Here is an 18,898-nt window from a genome sequence, read left to right on the forward strand (position 1 = left end):
AGGAATCAATGGAGCAGATGTTTAACCAAACTTACTTCAATGAAAATCCTTTTTTTGAACTTTTATGAGTCTCTGAAGAACAAGGAGAAAGGGAAGATATGGCTGCAATGTAAAAGAGAGAGAGATATACAGTATACATTTGTTGTCACTGCAACTGAATACCATTATTACCATAAAATACTACATTTGACACGGTACTCATCTTTGTTTTGCCTGTGGACATCTGGTGCCCCAGCTTGTCTGAACTCATTTACTTCACGGGAATATTGTAATCGTAATTTCTGTGCACATATTAGCTGGATTTCCCCCGATCCATTTTAATGTCTGACAACATTTTGTCCACTACATTTGTCCTGTGGGTGTAAAAGTCAATCAAATCTACAGGGGGGGGACTTCCACTGCTCTGCTTTTGCTGTGTGCAAACCTTGCTGCTTTTCTTCTATTCAACTAAAGTGGGCATGTAAAATATCACTCAGTTAGCCTGTGTCACACTCACCTGAAAAGTCGAGCCACAATCCCTGACTTTTCTTCCTCTTCCTCCTCTTCCACATATTGGTTTGTCCCAAAATCCACTTCACCTGGACTCCGACGTCCTCTCATCATGCTGACGCCTGATTTCAGCTGAGCTTCTTCAGACCCCTCAGCCCTTTGCTTTTGAGAGGAAAAACAGATATCGTGATGATGGCAAAGCAAACCGAGCTAACTAACCGTTCTAGTAACCAGCCTTACATCCTTGGCTAAGTGTTTCCTTCAGAAAAAGTCATGTTTGGATCGCCACATCAAGTTCGTGGAAGTCTGTGTAGTGCTAGTCCCGGGTGATACTATGTTAGCTAAAGCTAAACTCAAACAGCTCTCCCTGTGTTTCTAACTATCGCTGCGTTTAGATCTTGTGTCACCCGGTGACATTCCTACAATGCACACAGGAAGTGATTCTTCTTTAGTGTTGGGCACGTTAACGTGTGAACAGCGTTAATGGCTTCAACGTTAAAGCATGATGCGTTTCCATGACGACTGTCTGGAAAAAAGACGAGCGTGACGTCATGTTTACGTGACTCCCGATTGTTAAAATGAGTCTCTAAAGTAACGCTAAACTTTAAAAACAGAGGCAGACATACACACATGGTTATTTGTAGCGCTGCTCTTTTCGTTTAATAACAGACCGCTCCAGTTCGACTGTAGGTGCGCTAAAAGGAGCTAACGGCGCTAACTGATAAACAGTGCCTGGACTACGGTGCTGCGGCACGTAAACATGACGTCACATGCGTTTTTTCCAGTCAGTCATCGTGGAAACGTGTCATGCGTTAACATTGACGCTGTTAATGTGCCCAGCACTATTCATTTTATGTTACTTAAATTTAACTAACATGACTAAAAACATAAAAAGCGCCCATAAAAGGCTTCAAAAGTGAAACCCACTGCTCAGAAAACCTGGTCTTTCAGCAGTTAAGCGCTGCCTTTGTATACCCACAATTGCTCCCTCAGTCGGGTATTTTGCTTGACAGAGTGTCAGAATAATAACATCAGCAATAAAGTTACACACTGTAGCTTTAATTGTTTTTAAAACTTCTAATGCTACATATTTCTTATTTTATCCTAAAAAAAAGGACAGCCAGCGACTCTACAGTGTGCTACAAAAACAATGCCGATCCTCTACCTTTCCATTGTTATATTGTCATCTTTAGTTTGTACATGGGACCAGCATTTCATCACGAGTTTCCCCAAAAACAGAAATTAATCCCTAATCTCACTTCTCTTCACTGTGGCCTGAAATACATTACATTTAAGTTGTTTTTGCTCTTCTAAGTAACACTTTTTATGATATAAAAAAACCCTTTCTGATATTCTTTCCTAAAACAAAAGCTAACTACTCTATACAAGAACATCTGGCATTTTTACTTTGTAAATATGGATGTTTTAAAAATAATAATATAATAATTCTATGGCTTATGTCACAAAAACCACCCCTTTAACTTGTAAGTGAATTAAATGTTGTGCTTTTATCACAGTAAAATGACTTCGTATGTGCACCAGTGAAATCACCTTGAGATCACCACCATATTCCCACTTAATCCTCTTCAAAGCTCTGTAGACTGGTATTGGCACTTCCTCTCGTCGGTGTTAAGAAAATAAGTAACTCACTGGGCTGACATAATTAGTTCAAATCATTTTTTCCACTTAAAACAAGCGTGGAGGAAAAAAAGGAAGAGGTGGAAAGAGTGGACAAGTGTAAAAAAAAAAGAAAAAGAAAGAAAAAGGAGGCTCAGATAAAGGGCCGTGGATGAGAAGAGCGTAGGGCGGGGCACTTTCGAGACTTCAGTTGCTTTACATCACACATACACAAGAAGCGCGTGTAGCCTCCACTCTCCGTCTCACTCTTTGTCTGATGTAATGCTAGTGTTAACCTTTATCACACTTGTTATCCTACCTGTCTGCGCTAATGTTAGCCTGGGGCTGCAATAAAGCCAGAGATGCCCCAAACGTGTGTGTGTGTGTGTGTGTGTGTGTGTGTGTGTAAAGAGGAAACAAAAGGGAGTTATGAGACTAAAGGGGAAAGACGAATTGTTTGATTCAGTGACTTCCAAACAACTGTGGCCTGAAATGATTGACTTTGTCGTTTGACACTGAAGGAAGAGACAAATCATTTCCCCCCCTGGTGACAGGTTATGAATAGATGAAATGAAAAGCATTACCTCATCGATATTTCCTGTGTCCTCTGTGACCTCTCCCTCTGCGTGAGGAGTGTCCACGCGTAGCCTGATGAAGGTTTGACATCACAATAATGACGTTACGCTTATGAAGAATTGTAGTTTACGTAGATTACACACTCAGAACACTGGACGGTCACGTTTCCTGTCAATGCTGCAGAGGAGAATACTTTAAGTGGAACTTAAGGTCAACTGGACTTCGTTGCATATCATATCTAACTTATATATGCTATTATCCTGCTGTGTGTTAATGTGTTGCACCTTTGTATGGGCACGCTAACATAGTCAAGTAGTCAATGTGGTGAATGTAATTCGATAATGAAACTTTATTTCCTGTGAAGTGGTAAAATGATGCTTGAGGCTTTGGGGTTTTTCGTTTTTTTTCCTCCAGAGGTTTGTGCGGTTGACTGTGCGCTCTTCCCGTTTTAAACAGAGGAGACAACTCAGTTTACACAAGTTAAATAGAAACTGAGTGGAGAACAAGGCGGTTGTATGTGTGTAGGCCTGCACTGAGCTGACTGTCAGAGTGATTAAGGTGGCGCCCGATTGCCTCTTGTCTGTTTCATAACTGCAAGAGTCACTGGAGCGTGTTTGTGTGTGTGTGAGAATCAGTTTGGTTACCTTGGTGATTTTGTGGACAATAACTCTTTTTTTTTTCATCTCTACATAATGTGTAAACATGTGTATATACAGTCTATTTGCATCACATGCACTCGCATCATTACATATGTAAGAGTAGTTTATTCTTGTTGCAGAGACTGTTTTTATACTTCAATGAGCAATATACAGTGTGCGTGTGATTGAAACAGGCATTAAAAAATACAAATAAAATAGTAAATCCAGCCCTGCAATTTCCACACAGCAAGAGGTTTTCCAGTTTGAATCCCAGTGTGACCAGCAGGGTCTAACTAATGTGCATGTTCTTTTCTACAGGTTCCTCCTGCAGCGCAAAGACACTTCACCAGACCGGGGTGAGGTCAAGTGAAGACTCTAGACTGACTGAAGGTGTGAATGTGTGTGAGGATAAAGCTGGGGGACAATGAATGAATCTGTCACAGGAGGATTCTGTTGGATTTAAACCGGTCTCATTCAGCCAATCCAATGTGCAACTTTTAAATCAGAGGAAGCAGATTAATTGTAGCTGACACTTTTACATGAGTTAAGACAGCACTGACTCACCCCACCATAGAAGCGTCGCTGTCAGCCACCATGACCTCGATTAAGTCCTTTAGTATGGCGTCCTCTAGTGTTGAGTCTCTCTTACAGCGCTTTGATTGAGGCTCACACTCACTGCAGTGCTGCTCTATCACTTTCCCCTAGAAAAACACACAGTGGTCAGTTATTGAGCCAAACCATGAAAGTGTTCTCTATAGTGGTGGCAAAAATATTAGGTACACCATATATTATAATGCAATGCAACATACAAACTACACACTACAGCTGCTTATAATGTGCTGTGCTGCAATGGACCATTTTTTAGTATGCAAACATTTTATTCTGTGCTGGGTTGAATGAAACAATGTATGACAATGACAGTATGTTGTGATTCAAACACCAGGGACAGAAAGTACTATGGTACAGATTAGTTTTATAGTAGAAGGTTAACAAACTATACTAACTGAAGAAAGAAAGGAACTTACTGGATTCTTCTTTGTTTGTTTTCCTGAAACAACATATGGAAAGGAAATATGCATTAAAATGAGACAAAATAAAACTGTCAAGGATATTAGGTTTCAGTATTAAGATATTAACAAAATAAAGATTGCAGTGTGCAGTGCTTAAGGCCAATCGCACAGTTACATTGCTTTATGTTTCATTTTTTTGCAGATAGATTGTAAAATAATGGTGAGGTTGTTCTGCAACCTTTATTAATCCAGAATGTGTCACTTATTATGTTTTACAGGTTGGATACTGTGGATTGCATACACTCAACCGCATATACTGTGTGTTCTTTCCTCACCTTTGTGTGTGTTTTTTTCCAGATTGAGCAGAAGAACAAAGGGGTAAGCTCTTAGCATCTTCCTGCCGTGTTTGCACATCACCTCAGAGAGCCCCTTCCACCGCTTCTTATCTACCATCAGTTAACAAAATACTGGGATTGACAGAGATAATACGAGTAGATACTGTATATACTCATATATATATATATATATATATATATATATATATATATATATATATATATATATATATAAGTTAATCTGCATGACATCATTCACTGTGGATCTGTGAAGTTACATTGAAGGATACTAGGGAAGACGTTGAAGTGTTCACTGGAGAAGGGTTGAAGTCTGTCCAGGTTGCCGAGAACAGTTCGAATGATGTCCTGAATACAAACGGGCCGAAAAGAGGGAATGATTTCACTGTGGAAACAGGATATTTGACAAAAAAAAACCCCACAAAACTCTATGAATGACAACGAGCCAATACAACATGTGTGTGACATTTTTAATTACCTCCAGTTCATGGTTAAAGCAGGCTTCCCCCTTCACCTCCTCCTCACTGATAAAAAATAAACATATTGCTGTAAATCATAGTAGTAATTCCAGTTTTGTTCACTTTTTAAAACGCTGTAAAGGCTGATCACAGTGTAAGACAGCAACTCATTCTGCTACAGGACACATATTAAACTATAAATACATCATTCTGGAATGCTATGCTGAGCCTGAGGGGCAGAAACATTAGATAATAGATATCAGATATAGTTTCTTAGTTCTGATTATGCATTTCCAATTGGATTAGATTTTTTTTATTCGTTTTTTTTTTATTTTCTTCACTGTGCAGAACATTTTTTTATTGAATAAATAAATAAGGTAATAGAAATAGAAAATACCAGGAAACCTGCGTAAGGTCATGCTCAAAATCAGAGCTTCTCACCTTATACCTCTCAGTCTGCACAAAAGGGAGGAGACAATGGTGAACAATGGGGATAAATGTTGTGTTTCTGTCTTGCCTGAAGCTCCTGCCTCCTCTGATCTTAAACTTGTAGATGAAACGACCGGCTGTGAAGAATCGAGTCTCAGGAACGGGGAAGGTGAAGCTCTGCAGAGTCATGGCCGACCTAAAGGAATGACCCAGAAAACAAACACGTGACTCACCTGATGCAGTGGTGGACTGGTTGTTTTATGAAGTAAATTATGAAATGTCATCGTACATGTCAATGTTACTAAATTTGAATTAGGATTTTGGGGGGGTTTATGGGGAGAAAATTGATTTACTACCCATATGCATGTTAGTCGTGTATATTTGCCTAACTTATAATATAATAATTTGGTTTTGGAATAAGCCTTTTGTATGAATGTATATACTTATTTGAGCAAACGTTCCCAACAAAAACAAAGAGTAAAGTATTATCAGGAATGCAAAAATCTTCTATTTGTAACAGTGTCACTTTATATGTATTTAATTTACACACTGGATCTTAATTGAGTTAGCATTGAGTTAGCATAAAACACCTCAGCTAAACTCAATTTCTCCTTCACTTGTAAAATAACAACTGTCACCTTTACAACTGCCATTTTAACTTCTAGAATACCAACTAACGCTTCAGAATCTATATTATTAACAGTTGTCACCTTAAGTTCTTGGATAATAACTTTAACAACGAATGTTTTAGTGAAACACTCCTCACAAAATTACCGTAATATCTGGAGAAAACAGGCCGAGTTCACAATGGACACACTGGTGTGAGTGTGTGTGTGTGTGTGTGAACTCCCGCCTTCCGGTGCCTTTGGGCTTCTGTGATTGGTCAGAGCCTCTTCCAATCAGCGGCGTCAGAGCAGTGTGTCGCTGTGGTGACGCTGAAAACCTCCAGTGGTCACGTGACTGCCTCCAAAGACCACGGAAGAAGAAGGCCGAGTTTCGGAAAGTCATCTTGAGAGTTCAAGTAAGCTCAAATACAAATTAGACGCCTTAAAGCGTTGAAAAGCCATTCATTTATATCTGTTCTTCATTTGTAAGGAAGATTTACATAAACATAATTCAAGGTGAGGTGAGTTTACTTTTCCAGTCTGTGAACGTTGTCATTGCACATGTTGATGTTGTAAAGCTACATTATTTCATGGCATCACTGTGTAGCGCAGTGTTGTAAAAGATGCAGCATTACTCAAAGTGTATTGTGATGCAGGTTGTTTATATATAACACTGTTATGTCATTGTGTTTTCATTGTATCAGCATTATGACTCATTTGCTCCTTCTTCTTTTACACAGTTAACTGGAGTCAAGTGTCCTGACAGATAAAGGTGCTTTTTAATTCAGACCAGATGTCTTCTTCACCCTCCTCCTCCTCCTCTTCTGTGCGTCTAAACACTGGGGTTCAAATGCCCATTTTGGGTCTGGGCACCTACAAGCTTCAGGATCCTGACGACGTCCACCGGGCTGTGGATGCAGCCCTCGCTGCAGGTTACCGTGCCTTTGACAGCGCGGCCGTTTACAGCAATGAGGGCGACTTGGGTCGAGCCCTGAGGGAGCTCCTGCCCAAATATGGCTTGACTCGACAGGATGTGTTTATAACCAGGTATGCATACAGTAAGCTTGAGCGTTATTATTTCATTTAAATTGTGATTTTTTGTTGTTGTTGTTTTTGTCTCTCATCAGTTCCTTTTCTTTGTCACTGCAGTAAACTGGGCTCAAAGGATCAGGGTGAGAGAGCAATGGAGGGAGCTCTTCACAGCCTGACACAGCTGGACTTGGATTACATTGACCTCTACCTGATCCACTGGCCGGGCACTCAGGGTCTGGAAGTGACTGATCAGCGCAACCCAGGTTAACATTTAAAACTGTAACTTTGCACTTTGAGTGTTTATCTAATACTCCACACGTCAATTCAAGTTACCTTATTTATTTATTTATTTATTATTATTATTATTTTTTAAATTAGAAAATATGGCACAAAGAAACATTGACAAACACACAACAAAATAGGGAAGCAATATTCAAACAATAACCATAGTAATAATAACAAATAAATAAACAGAGAAGTAAAATAAAAATACATAAATAAGTCAAGTAACCTTATATACCTGAAAATGAACAACTACCACAAACTAGTCAAGTTAAAAACTCAAGTTATAATGAGCTATTTCTGTCTGTTCTTGTTATTTATAACCAAACTATATGTACTTTGAAGTGATGATACACTTTTACAAACATACTTTAGGTACTATATTCAATTTCTGCCAATAAATGTTACTACTCAGTTAGTAGAGCACCTGCCCCATATGCTGAGGCTGTAGTCCTTGCTGCAGGTGACCCTGGTTCGAATCCCGCACCAAGCGGTCTTTCCTGCATGTCATTCCCCATCTCTCTGCCTCCTGTTTCCTGTCTCTCTCCACTATACTATCCTTTAAGGCAAAAAGGAAGTAAAAAGAGTGAAATTATAAGTTTGTATTTATGTGATTCCAGGTGACCGAGCTCAGAGTTGGGCTGCACTGGAGGAGCTGCATGACCAGGGGAAGCTGAAGGCCATCGGAGTGTCCAACTACACACCAGCACACATGAGAGAACTGATGCAGAAGTGCAGAATCCCTCCTGCTGTTCTACAGGTACTGGATCATCAACAACAACTGTACACACATGAGACAAAATGATGAGATTTGTCAGTGCAGAGAGTCTGAGTCTGTTTTTATTTCTATTCTTCAGGTAGAGTTTCACCCACATTTCTGCCAGACTGAGCTGAGGCGTGTGTGTGAGGAGTATGGAGTGTGTTTCCAGGCCTACTCCTCTTTAGGGAAAGGAGTGCTGGTCACTGATCCCAGGGTTACAGCGGTGGCAAAGAACTGCTCACGCACACCTGCCCAGGTAAACACATACACACACACACAATGTGTTTTCTCCTCTGGGTAAGTCGTTTAAAATAAACTTCTTTTTTTATCTCCAGGTCCTGTTGCGCTGGGCAGTGCAGCAGGGAGTTCCAGTGCTCCCTAAATCCTCCAATCCAGACAGAATAAAGGAGAACGCTGCACTTTTTGACTTTACGCTAAGTGACTCAGACATGGAGACACTGTCATCTTTAGACTGTGAGCGCAAATACTGCAGGGATTCTTCAGGAGTGGTTTGATTAACCACTAGTTCCTCTTTCTCTGGAGTATTTTTACTGCTTCTGTTCTTCACATCTGACATTAGCAGTCAAATCACAGGCAGTAAATGAAGTCTTTCCTGGTTTTCTTCCTGGAAATCTCGCATAACAAACACACCAAGTAGCATTTCGTCAGAATTGACATGTATTTTACATGGTTTGTCAGTGCATGCCATCTTTTAAAGAGCAGATTCCTTTAATACTCTTACAAAAGTGTTTAAATAACATTTCATTTGAATTGAACAGCTGTGACCTCACTCTGGGAAATAATGTTTGTCAAATGTGAAACTCCATTAATTAAAAATATATTATATAAAGATCTATAAAAGCCTGTGTCCATGTCTTGAGGTGTCCTGTGGACACTATTACAGGTGTCTCTTTTACTATTGTGGTAAATGGGAAAATTGCTTTTTGGGCCCCATGAGTATTTTTTGTTGCAGTACCCAGAGTGGCCACCATGACAAAACTGTCTTCAAGGCAGAGGGGGCGGTACGGCAAACTCCCGCCTTCCGGTCCCTTTGGGCGCCTGTGATTGGCCAGAACCTCTTCCAATCAGCGACGTCAGAACAGTGTGTCGCTGTGGTGACGCTGAAAACCTTCCCCGTGGTCACATGACTGCCTGTTGGTGTCAGCTGACCACGGAAGAGGAAGGCCGAGTTCAGAAAACTCATCTTGAGACAACATTTTAAGTAAGTTTAATTACAAATTAGACGTCTAAAAACTTTGAAAAGCCGCTCATTGACATTTGTAAGGAACATTTACGTAACAGTAATTCAAGGTGAGGCGAGTTTACTTCGATTTAACTTCGCTATTTTTGACTTTCCAGTCTCTACGAATGGAGTTATTACAGTGTGACCCGACTCTTACTGGCCGAGGTTCATTATGACTTTTACAATGTTTACATAGACGGCAATATTCAGATTTAAGGCAGCAACACACAGCACAAGACCCTGCTGCATTGTAAACAACACGATTTTAATTACATTAATCTGAATCAGGTCATACTCAAAATGAGCAATAATCGGATTGGAACACTTGAAATCTGCTGTGATGACGATGATAAACATTGTGTTAGCAACAAGAAACCTTTTTCTACATGACATTCTGATGTTGTAAAGCTCATTATTTTATTGTTGGTGTTTGTGCATCACTGTGTAGCGCAGGGTTGTAAAGATGCAGCATTACTCCAGATTGTACAAATATGTGGGCGTGACACTGTTATGTCATTGTGTTTTCATTGTATCAACATTATGACTCATTTGCTCCTTCTTCTTTTACACAGTTAACTGGAGTCAAGTGTCCTGACAGATAAAGGTGCTTTTTAATTCAGACCAGATGTCTTCTTCACCCTCCTCCTCCTCCTCTTCTGTGCGTCTAAACACTGGGGTTCAAATGCCCATTTTGGGTCTGGGCACCTACAAGCTTCAGGGTCCTGACGACGTCCACCAGGCTGTGGACGCAGCCCTCGCTGCAGGTTACCGTGCCTTTGACAGTGCGGCCGTTTACAGGAATGAGAGCGACTTGGGTCGATCCCTGAGGGAGCTCCTGCCCAAATATGGCTTGACTCGACAGGATGTGTTTATAACCAGGTATGCATACAGTAAGCTTGAGTGTTATTATTTAATTTAAATTATGATATAAATCAGTTCCTTTTCTTTGTCATTGCAGTAAACTGGGCCCAAAGGATCAGGGTGAGAGAGCAATGGAGGGAGCTCTTCACAGCCTGACACAGCTGGACTTGGATTACATTGACCTCTACCTGATCCACTGGCCGGGCACTCAGGGTCTGGAAGTGACTGATCAGCGCAACCCAGGTTAACATTTAAAACAGTAACTTGAATGTACTTTTCTGTCTCGAACTAGTTACCACTTACCATTTCACCATTTGAGGCCCACTCCAGTACTGCCTTGTACTGCCGGTTTAAAAAAGGTTGTCACTTAATTGCAATATGCAATTTAACCCCTAGATGCCACTACTTGCCACACCGTGAAATGTCCACTGTGTGGAACTAAGCGATTTCTAATGATGAGTTCAGATTGTGATATGTGATGTGTGTTAGGATGCTTTTCATTTGTGTAGTTTAAAAGATGAAATGTACGTTCTCAAATGGATGGTTTGTCTCTTAGGCTTCTCTAGAAAGCAATGCATTTGCCTAAAGTTCATATAAATGTCTTATTCTAAGGCTACAAAAAACAAACTATATGTACTTTGAAGTGATTATACACTTTTAGAAACATACTTTAGGTAGTATATTTGATTTCTGCCAATAAATCTTACACACAGGACCTTAAATACAAAAGTGTACAGTGGACAAACGTCGGAAACATGATCAAAATTCACTAAAACATGAATTTTAAGTAAAAAGAGTGAAATTATAAGTTTGTATTTATGTGATTCCAGGTAACCGAGCTCAGAGTTGGGCCGCACTGGAGGAGCTGCATGACCAGGGGAAGCTGAAGGCCATCGGAGTGTCCAACTACACACCAGCACACATGAGAGAACTGATGCAGAAGAGCAGAATCCCTCCTGCTGTTCTACAGGTACTGGATCATCAACAACAACTGTACACACATGAGACAAAATGATTAGATTTGTCAGTGCAGAGAGTCTGAGTCTGTTTTTATTTCTATTCTTCAGGTAGAGTTTCACCCACGTTTGTGCCAGACTGAGCTGAGGCGTGTGTGTGAGGAGTATGGAGTGTGTTTCCAGGCCTACTCCTCTTTAGGGAGAGGAGAGCTGGTCACTGATCCCAGGGTTACAGCGGTGGCAAAGAACTGCTCACGCACACCTGCCCAGGTAAACACATACACACACAAAGCATCTCAATGTATATTATGTATATTCTCCTCTGGGTAAGTCGTTTAAAATAAACTTTTTTTTTATCTCCAGGTCCTGTTGCGCTGGACGGTGCAGCAGGGAGTCCCGGTGCTCCCTAAATCCTCCAATCCAGACAGAATAAAGGAGAACGCTGCACTTTTTGACTTTACGCTAAGTGACTCAGACATGGAGACACTGTCATCTTTAGACTGTGGGCACAAATACTGCTGGGATTCTTCAGGAGTGGCATGATAATCCACTATTTGACTTCCTCAGGAGTATTTTTACTGCTTCTGTTCTTCACTTCTGACATTGGCAGTAAAATCACAGGCAGTGAATGAAGTCTTTCCTGGTTTTCTTCCAGGAAATCTCACATAACAAACGCACCAAGTAGCATTTAGGCAGAATTTACATGTATTTTACATGATTTGTCAGTGCATGCCATCTTTTAAAGACCACTTTCATGTAACACTCTTACAAAAGTGTTTAAATCACATTTCATTTGAATTGTCTATGAAACACCATTATTTTGCAGATGAATAAACTCTGATGCTTTAAAAGAACTGCACGCACACTATTCTCCTTAAAACCACTCTTAAAAATGTTTTATTCAGGACAGCGTATACCAGAAGCTGGACAGCTGTAGAGAAACACATTTACAAAAGTCAATGAAAAAAGTATATATATAAAAAAAAAAAAATCAGTTTTGTTCAAACACGTCTCCAGATTCAAGTCATAATACTAAGGATGGTCGCAGAACTCCAGGTGCCCAGGCAGAGGCGGCTGCACTTTTGAAGGGTCACAGGACGAGCGACTGCGGCGTTTTCTCTGACGGTAAACGACACACCTCTGCCTTTCTGTGCTTTCTCCTCAAGTGTGATCTGTGACAGCGAGCTGTAAAAACGTTTTAAGGCGGCGATTGAGTAAACAGGCAAGTCTGGTTTCAGCGGCGTCACCTCTCGGGTCACAGCGTGTTCAAGGCAATTGATAAGAATTACAATGCGCGTGCGTGTGAACACCTCGCACGTATTCTCTTCCAGAAGACCTACTGGAAGTGACGTATTTTCTTATTACATGCACTTAAACTCTCAGTCCACTTGTTAGGTAGTAGAATGTGCTTTTGAACAGTTGAACAGCATTTCTTTTTCTAATTCATTGTAAAGGAAATTCATTCAGTCAAAAAAAAAAACCTCAGTAGAATTGGATGAATCTTTGAAAAAGCTGCTCATTCAGATTGTCACAATTTCTGATTTAAGAATTGAGCATCAAGACGATACAAACACAGCCCTTAACTTAACCTGCACACCCCCCCGGATACACTTAACAACTCGACCCTACACGTCCAGAGAATAAGACACAAGGAGGACAAACCTATCACCGTTTTCATAATCACATTTTTCCATCGACAAATCACAAATAGCCTCTTTATTCACCAAGCGACGGAGAAGTGCAGGTCTGAGTTTATTATTATTATGATTACTATGAAAACTTCCATATAGATATTATTATAGTATGCACTCTATGTGCCCAGCAATCATCAAAAGCCTGGACATTAGATCAAGTAAACCCAATGTTTTATTTTACACTACGCTCGACAAGAATTCTCCTGAACAAAACAAAAACATCATAGTAGTTTACACCTGTGTTCAAATGGGACTGGACTGTAAAAGTTACGCACTTCGTGCTGAGTTAATGGGCCCAAAGGCTAGTGTGGTTTATCCTTGTACAGCAGTTAATCCATCCCCACCCACAGCTTTAAATATGCACAAAACATGAATCACAACAGCCATAGATTGTACACTGCCTATTGCTAGGTTGGCCAGACTTCTTTAAATTGCATGGTAACCTTTTAAAATTACTAATTTTCTAACCCACGTTGTGTATATAACCTTTTTTCCAATGCCATTTGATAATATATTAACAAAATATTTACACGTAAAAATTACAAAGTTTTTTTTTTTTGCTCATCCAAGGCTTTAAAAAGATAGATTCATATTGTTTTGTGCTTTTTTTTAAAATATGTATGTTTTCATGTCATTTTCTTCAGATATAATCTAACCCTGAAATTGTACAAAAGATATTATTTCTGCATCATCAGAGATTGTCCGTGTTCAAGATTGTTCTTTTTGATTAATAATTTGAGATATAAAGCAGTTACTGATAGTCCAGTACAGTGGTGGAAATGGTTCTGTTTTGCAGGGAGCAAGAACAGGAAGCTGAATAAAAAGCCCCCCCGAGTTGAATCCTGTTGAAAATCCTTCCTTTTATAATCTCTCTCTTCGGTTGCCTGAAGATTATTTTTGGCACACGATACAGTGATCTTGACTTGTACAATTCAAAGCACCGATATTTGGAATATTTTAAAGCTGCGTTAGCAAACACAGTGACATCTGATGCCCTTACGAAAATGAAGAAAGAAGGAAGTTCTAACAGCGCTCAAGGTGGCCTCACATAGTCACATGTTTACATTTCAAATCACATCTCATCTCTCCATCTACAGTATAGTGCACGTTGACGTGAGAGACGAGTGAAAATGTTAAGCATCCGTTCACTGAGTGGTTACCGTTCTTATATTCCTCTGTGATTTAAAGAATCTCTTCTTCTCCTGGCTCATCCCGTCATCATTTGTATGGCGTCCAAATAGCCGACAGTCTCACATTTTACCATTTCACAGTGTTCTTTACATCACAACCAACAAAACCACAAAATGTATAGAAATTTAGTTACCACTGGTGTGTAAAAACGACATGACTAGGAGCTTGGACCTCGGCTCTACTGCTTGTCTCGTGTGGTCATGCCATTATGTTTGGATCTCGATCAAACCAACCTTTTCCCACGTTCATACTCAGCGCAGGGTCTCATTGTTCTTGTCACAATTGTTCTTGTGGCTTCCTCCGTTTCTTCTCGCCTCTTTTTCTTCGCCGATTCCCATTCCCGGTGCCTACTCGGTACGGTGAGTGTGGTTCTCGTGATGGTTGTTTTCTCCCTCTAGCTCCTGGTGACTGAAGAGGTAGCTCCACCAGCTTTTAGAGTGGTGCATCTGTTTGGCCGTCCCAGCGCTGTTCACCTTCCTCATCGCCTGCAAGAAACACACGATTAAATCACGTGTTTAAAATACAGCCAAATGTTTAAACTGGAAAAACAAGATTTGATAAATGTCCCTGTTGATTTAGTCATTTACAACTTATCATGAATAGCTTTAAGCTATTTTGAAGCTACATTTTCATTTAACCCTTCATTCATCCTCTGACATTTCGTTCTCACCCCTTTGTCTAGCAGACTGTCAAACTCGTCGCTCATCCTTCGCAGCCGCTGGCCGTATTTCCTCGCCGCCCACAGTGCAGGAGGCGCCGACTTTGAACGTCCCCGGAATGGAGCTCCCTCAGTGGGCGTACCGGCTCCATCTTCCCCCCAGGCCAGGAACTCCTCGTCTCTTGAGACAGTGGAAGCATGGGACTCTGAATTCAGCCTGATTCGACCAGGTGCTGCATTGGAACAGAGAGAAAGGTGACGGGGGTTAGGATTATTACACACACAACTTCATTTGAGTGTTGAACTTTGCTGTTTTAAAATTGAAAAACAGTTTTCTAAATTAGCTTTAATTTCAATTATATTATGATACAATATGAGAGAAAAGCTGGGTGTGAAAGACATAGTGGAGAAAGACGGCTTGAGAAACTTTGCACGTGTTTAAAGGTCCCATATTATACCCTATTAACCCAAGTTAAACTAGGTCCTGGAGCCCTAATGAACATGTCTGTGTCATGCTTTAGTCAAAATATCATAAGGATGAAGCACAATAGCAGTTCAATAACTCTGCCAAAACAGCCTTTTTCAGAACGCTCGGTTTTGTGCCTGATCATTTACATGTGAATGAGACCCAGGTAAACACACATCCACTGCTTCCAGTGGAGTGTCGATCTAACTTACTATCCACAGCCATACTGTCACCACTTATCACCTATTGTCATGCAGCGTCGTCACAACCCCCGCTCCATATACCCCATAGTAATGTCCGTTTACCCGTAATGCATAGAGTGACCACAATTTTGGCTTCTCGCGATCATAACAAAATCGAAGAAAAACGATTAATGCGCCGCGGCGTGTATGTAAATTCCCATGCTAGAAAAAGACCCTGAACTCACCAGTGTAACTGCGACTGAAAGTGACGTGTGTGGATCAACAACACGAGAGAACGTGGAAACACGACAGAAAGGCAGCCTTTGGTTGAGAAGAAATGTAGGACAACATCTACATCTTTCTGCAGTGCTTTCAAACGCGTGCTCCTCATATCACCGATCCACACACGCCACTCGCTAACTGCAGGCACGTAACTGGTGCGTTCAAGGTGTCCCTCCAGCATAGGAATTTGTGAACAAAAGCTTGTGAACATTTTTTTCATAAATAAAATATATCCACTGGACACACAAGTCCTCTGAGGCTGGAAGTTTGTGTAAAACACTGTGCTCCGCTGTGCAGCCACTCTTCCTCCCTCGCCTGCAGTCTCGTATTTCCCAGGGACAAGGGGGAGCTACGGTGGAGCTGTGAAGTACTCTGTGAAGTACTCTGCCTGGCGGGGTGCCAACATTCACGGTGAAATGTCCGCACTGTCGTCACTTGGTCGGGAGGTGTAAACATCGCGTGTTTTATCGCCTATACTTACACAAAGTGGAACCACTAAAACATGAATGAGTCTTCTTTTTTCACATTTTGGGGACTGGTATGGCCCACTGAGTCCCAAATATAAGTACTAAAAGATTAAAAAGTTGATTTTGCACAATAGGGGACCTTTAAAATATATATTCCCTCAGGGGCCATTAACAGTCAGGAAAATACATGTTGTGTTACAGCACTATGTACAGTGCATGCAGACCCTTTATAACTCATAATCATTGAGCTTTCCTCTTACCTGCTGATCTGAGTTCAGGAAGCGTAAGGTTGTGCCGCTGAGAAAACGGCTGCTCGGGCTCAGTTGACGATTGTTTCATTTCTCCTTCTTCAACCTCATCGGATGGCTCTGACTCGTTGTCTGAAATAGAGAACTTTGCTGCCATTGTGACATCTGAAGAGGATGAGTGAATAAGACATGAGAATTATTTATATGAAAGCCAGGGCATCACAGACAATGAAATGTCCTCACAGAAATCCCATTTATCCAGTGCACTGACATTTCGAAAAGTCATCCTTTCCCCATGTACTCATTCACATCAATCTGTACCCCAACGTTAAGACCTCCTTCAAGCATAAAAACTTTCACTTATCCACAACATATCTCCTCAATTGGGGTACAGTTACAGTGCGATAAATATATATATATATACAATAATAAATGTATATCTTAATGTAAATATTTATTTATATAGTACTTTTCAAAACAAGACACCAACAAAATAACTATCAAATGTGATAATGAAGGCTCAAAAGAAAAGTTAATAAAAAGTTCAGATTAACAGATGATTAAAAAATAAAATAATAAAATAAACAACCAAGCTGTCACATAGTACTAAGAAGGGCAAGGTAATATTAATGGCAATACTAATGGTAATAATAATAATAATCATTTACTTTCAAGGTAATATTTAGTAATATACTGTAATGCGAGTTATAATATATAATAACCATTTTATAAAGATGAAATTTATCCTGATTTATGCCCATACTTGTGACCTGAAATAACCTGTGGTACTTGCTGTGTAATAACTATAATCATCTAGCTCTTAACTATAACTACAGTAGAAATAAGGTGTCATTACACTAAATATCACCTCACTATAACCATGTTATTAATGGCCTGTGATGTTCGGTGTTACAGATTATCTGTCACACTCCACATATTAGCAAAATGCTAATTATTCCACACTCCTGAAATGGCATCACTGTTGATGCTGCTGCTGCTGCCCGTAACTAACACACCCAGCCTTCTGCTGCTGTTAACCGGTCCAAAGGTATTTAAAGTGTAATAACACGCCAAATAAACCCACTTGTTAAGAGAAACAAGGAGCCGTATTTTATGTAAGTAACGACGTGCTGTTTGACTGCTGGTAAACTAGCTAGCACACCTTCGTCTCCGGTCATCTCTTGTTGTGTTGTTGTTGACTGAAGAGGACAAAAGAAACTTCCTACAGGGCGGCAGCTGCCGCGCGACTGTCTTAGCTAACAGCTAACGTGAAGGAAACGCAGTTAACATGATTTCTTACCCGAAATGTGTGCAGCGGCAGCTCGGAAAGTGCGGGAGTGTCTTTAGTTAGCTTCGTGTGGCCGCAGCTGTACTTGTTATTATCGGTGTCTCGTCTTTTTTTTTTTTTTTTTACTGTGCAACACAGTTTAGCTCCGCGCTTACCCAATCGCTGCGCGTCACTGCATCGCTGCTGCGCGCTGACGTCACTGTTGCGAGTCAGGACTGGGCTGGGGCTTTGTTTGGTTGAACAGCTGCACCGTAAAGTACGAGGAAGAGGCGCAGCGCAATTTTAGAGACTCGGCGACAACGCTGTACTGAGGTGGTGTGCAGGGCCGGCACAAGCCTTCATGGGGCCCACAGCTAAATTAGATTTTGGGGGCTCTTTATCAACGCCAGTAGACTCTTTTTTATTGTATACAAACATTCCAAACCTAGCAAGAATGAGTGCACAGTTTGGAGTCAGAAAACGTCCCAACAGGTAAGCAAATAGCATGTTTGTACGGTGGCCCTGAGGTGCAAAACACAAACGCAAATCGCAAAACGCAGATGCAAAGAAAACACAAAAACATTAACTCAAAATGGAAAGGATTTGCGTTTTGTCATTTGCGTTTGTGTTTTGTGATTTGCGTTTGTGTTTTACGATTGTGTTTTGTCATTTGCGTTGGTGTTTTTTGATTTGCGATGGTGTTTTTTGAGTTGCGTTTTGTCGTTTGTGTTTTGTGATTTGCGTTTGTGTTTTACGATTGTGTTTTGTCATTTGTGTTTGTGTTTTGTGATTTGCGTTGGTGTTTTTTGAGTTGCGTTTGTGTTTTGCACCTCCGGGCCACCGTATGTATGTCCACGGTCCTCCACCGAATAATTCTCAATAATGCCCTATCGTTGTCCATTAAGGACTGCAAACAATAAAATAAAGCAAAACAATAAAATAATGGAATGCTCTCAGGGCCCCCTGGTGATCACAGGGAGATACATCACCAAAGTTATATTTTGACCCTCCCCTAATAATTACAGTGGCAAAATTTTTACTTATACAGACAGAGAAGCACACTTTAAAATGTAGTATTATCACAATATGTTCATTTGTTTTCCTAAAACCCACACTGAAACAACAGCATCTATT

General features: G+C 40.6%; 4 protein-coding genes across 6 annotated transcripts; 2 read left to right on the forward strand and 2 right to left on the reverse strand.

The window, feature by feature from the left end:
• Nucleotides 1–62: 62 nt before the first annotated feature.
• majin (membrane anchored junction protein) lies at nucleotides 63–5,759 on the reverse strand (the record flags this gene model as incomplete). The annotated part of the gene is made up of 10 exons (XM_083907114.1): nucleotides 63–72; nucleotides 497–651; nucleotides 2,691–2,754; nucleotides 3,885–4,021; nucleotides 4,346–4,368; nucleotides 4,666–4,776; nucleotides 4,956–5,031; nucleotides 5,162–5,207; nucleotides 5,583–5,597; nucleotides 5,659–5,759. The coding sequence occupies 10 exons, from the start codon at nucleotides 5,757–5,759 to the stop codon at nucleotides 63–65; spliced, it is 738 nt and encodes a 245-aa protein (XP_083763240.1).
• A 767-nt stretch (nucleotides 5,760–6,526) lies between these two features.
• Nucleotides 6,527–9,040, forward strand: LOC310942057 (glyoxal reductase-like). 3 transcript variants are annotated; one of them, XM_083907335.1, is made up of 6 exons: nucleotides 6,527–6,591; nucleotides 6,916–7,222; nucleotides 7,325–7,470; nucleotides 8,110–8,249; nucleotides 8,347–8,505; nucleotides 8,585–9,040. In XM_083907335.1, the coding sequence occupies exons 2-6, from the start codon at nucleotides 6,969–6,971 to the stop codon at nucleotides 8,762–8,764; spliced, it is 879 nt and encodes a 292-aa protein (XP_083763461.1). In that variant the 5' UTR covers nucleotides 6,527–6,591; nucleotides 6,916–6,968; the 3' UTR covers nucleotides 8,765–9,040. The 3 variants fall into 3 exon arrangements, with proteins under 3 accessions (XP_083763461.1, XP_083763460.1, XP_083763462.1); XM_083907334.1 differs by having other exon boundaries at nucleotides 6,552–6,691; XM_083907336.1 differs by having other exon boundaries at nucleotides 6,577–6,696.
• Nucleotides 9,041–9,407: 367 nt separating this feature from the next.
• Nucleotides 9,408–12,110, forward strand: LOC310942056 (glyoxal reductase-like). Its single transcript, XM_083907333.1, has 6 exons — nucleotides 9,408–9,471; nucleotides 10,065–10,371; nucleotides 10,451–10,596; nucleotides 11,184–11,323; nucleotides 11,421–11,579; nucleotides 11,673–12,110. The coding sequence occupies exons 2-6, from the start codon at nucleotides 10,118–10,120 to the stop codon at nucleotides 11,850–11,852; spliced, it is 879 nt and encodes a 292-aa protein (XP_083763459.1). The 5' UTR covers nucleotides 9,408–9,471; nucleotides 10,065–10,117; the 3' UTR covers nucleotides 11,853–12,110.
• A 219-nt stretch (nucleotides 12,111–12,329) lies between these two features.
• badb (BCL2 associated agonist of cell death b) lies at nucleotides 12,330–17,882 on the reverse strand. Its single transcript, XM_083907337.1, has 4 exons — nucleotides 17,798–17,882; nucleotides 16,510–16,662; nucleotides 14,865–15,085; nucleotides 12,330–14,679 (listed from the first exon to the last, which is right to left on the reverse strand). The coding sequence occupies exons 2-4, from the start codon at nucleotides 16,652–16,654 to the stop codon at nucleotides 14,542–14,544; spliced, it is 504 nt and encodes a 167-aa protein (XP_083763463.1). The 5' UTR covers nucleotides 16,655–16,662; nucleotides 17,798–17,882; the 3' UTR covers nucleotides 12,330–14,541.
• Between the last annotated feature and the right edge of the window lie 1,016 nt (nucleotides 17,883–18,898).

This window comes from Microchirus variegatus (assembly GCF_963457635.1).
Source record: "Microchirus variegatus genome assembly, chromosome: 20".
NCBI classification, from domain to species: Eukaryota; Metazoa; Chordata; class Actinopteri; order Pleuronectiformes; family Soleidae; genus Microchirus; species Microchirus variegatus.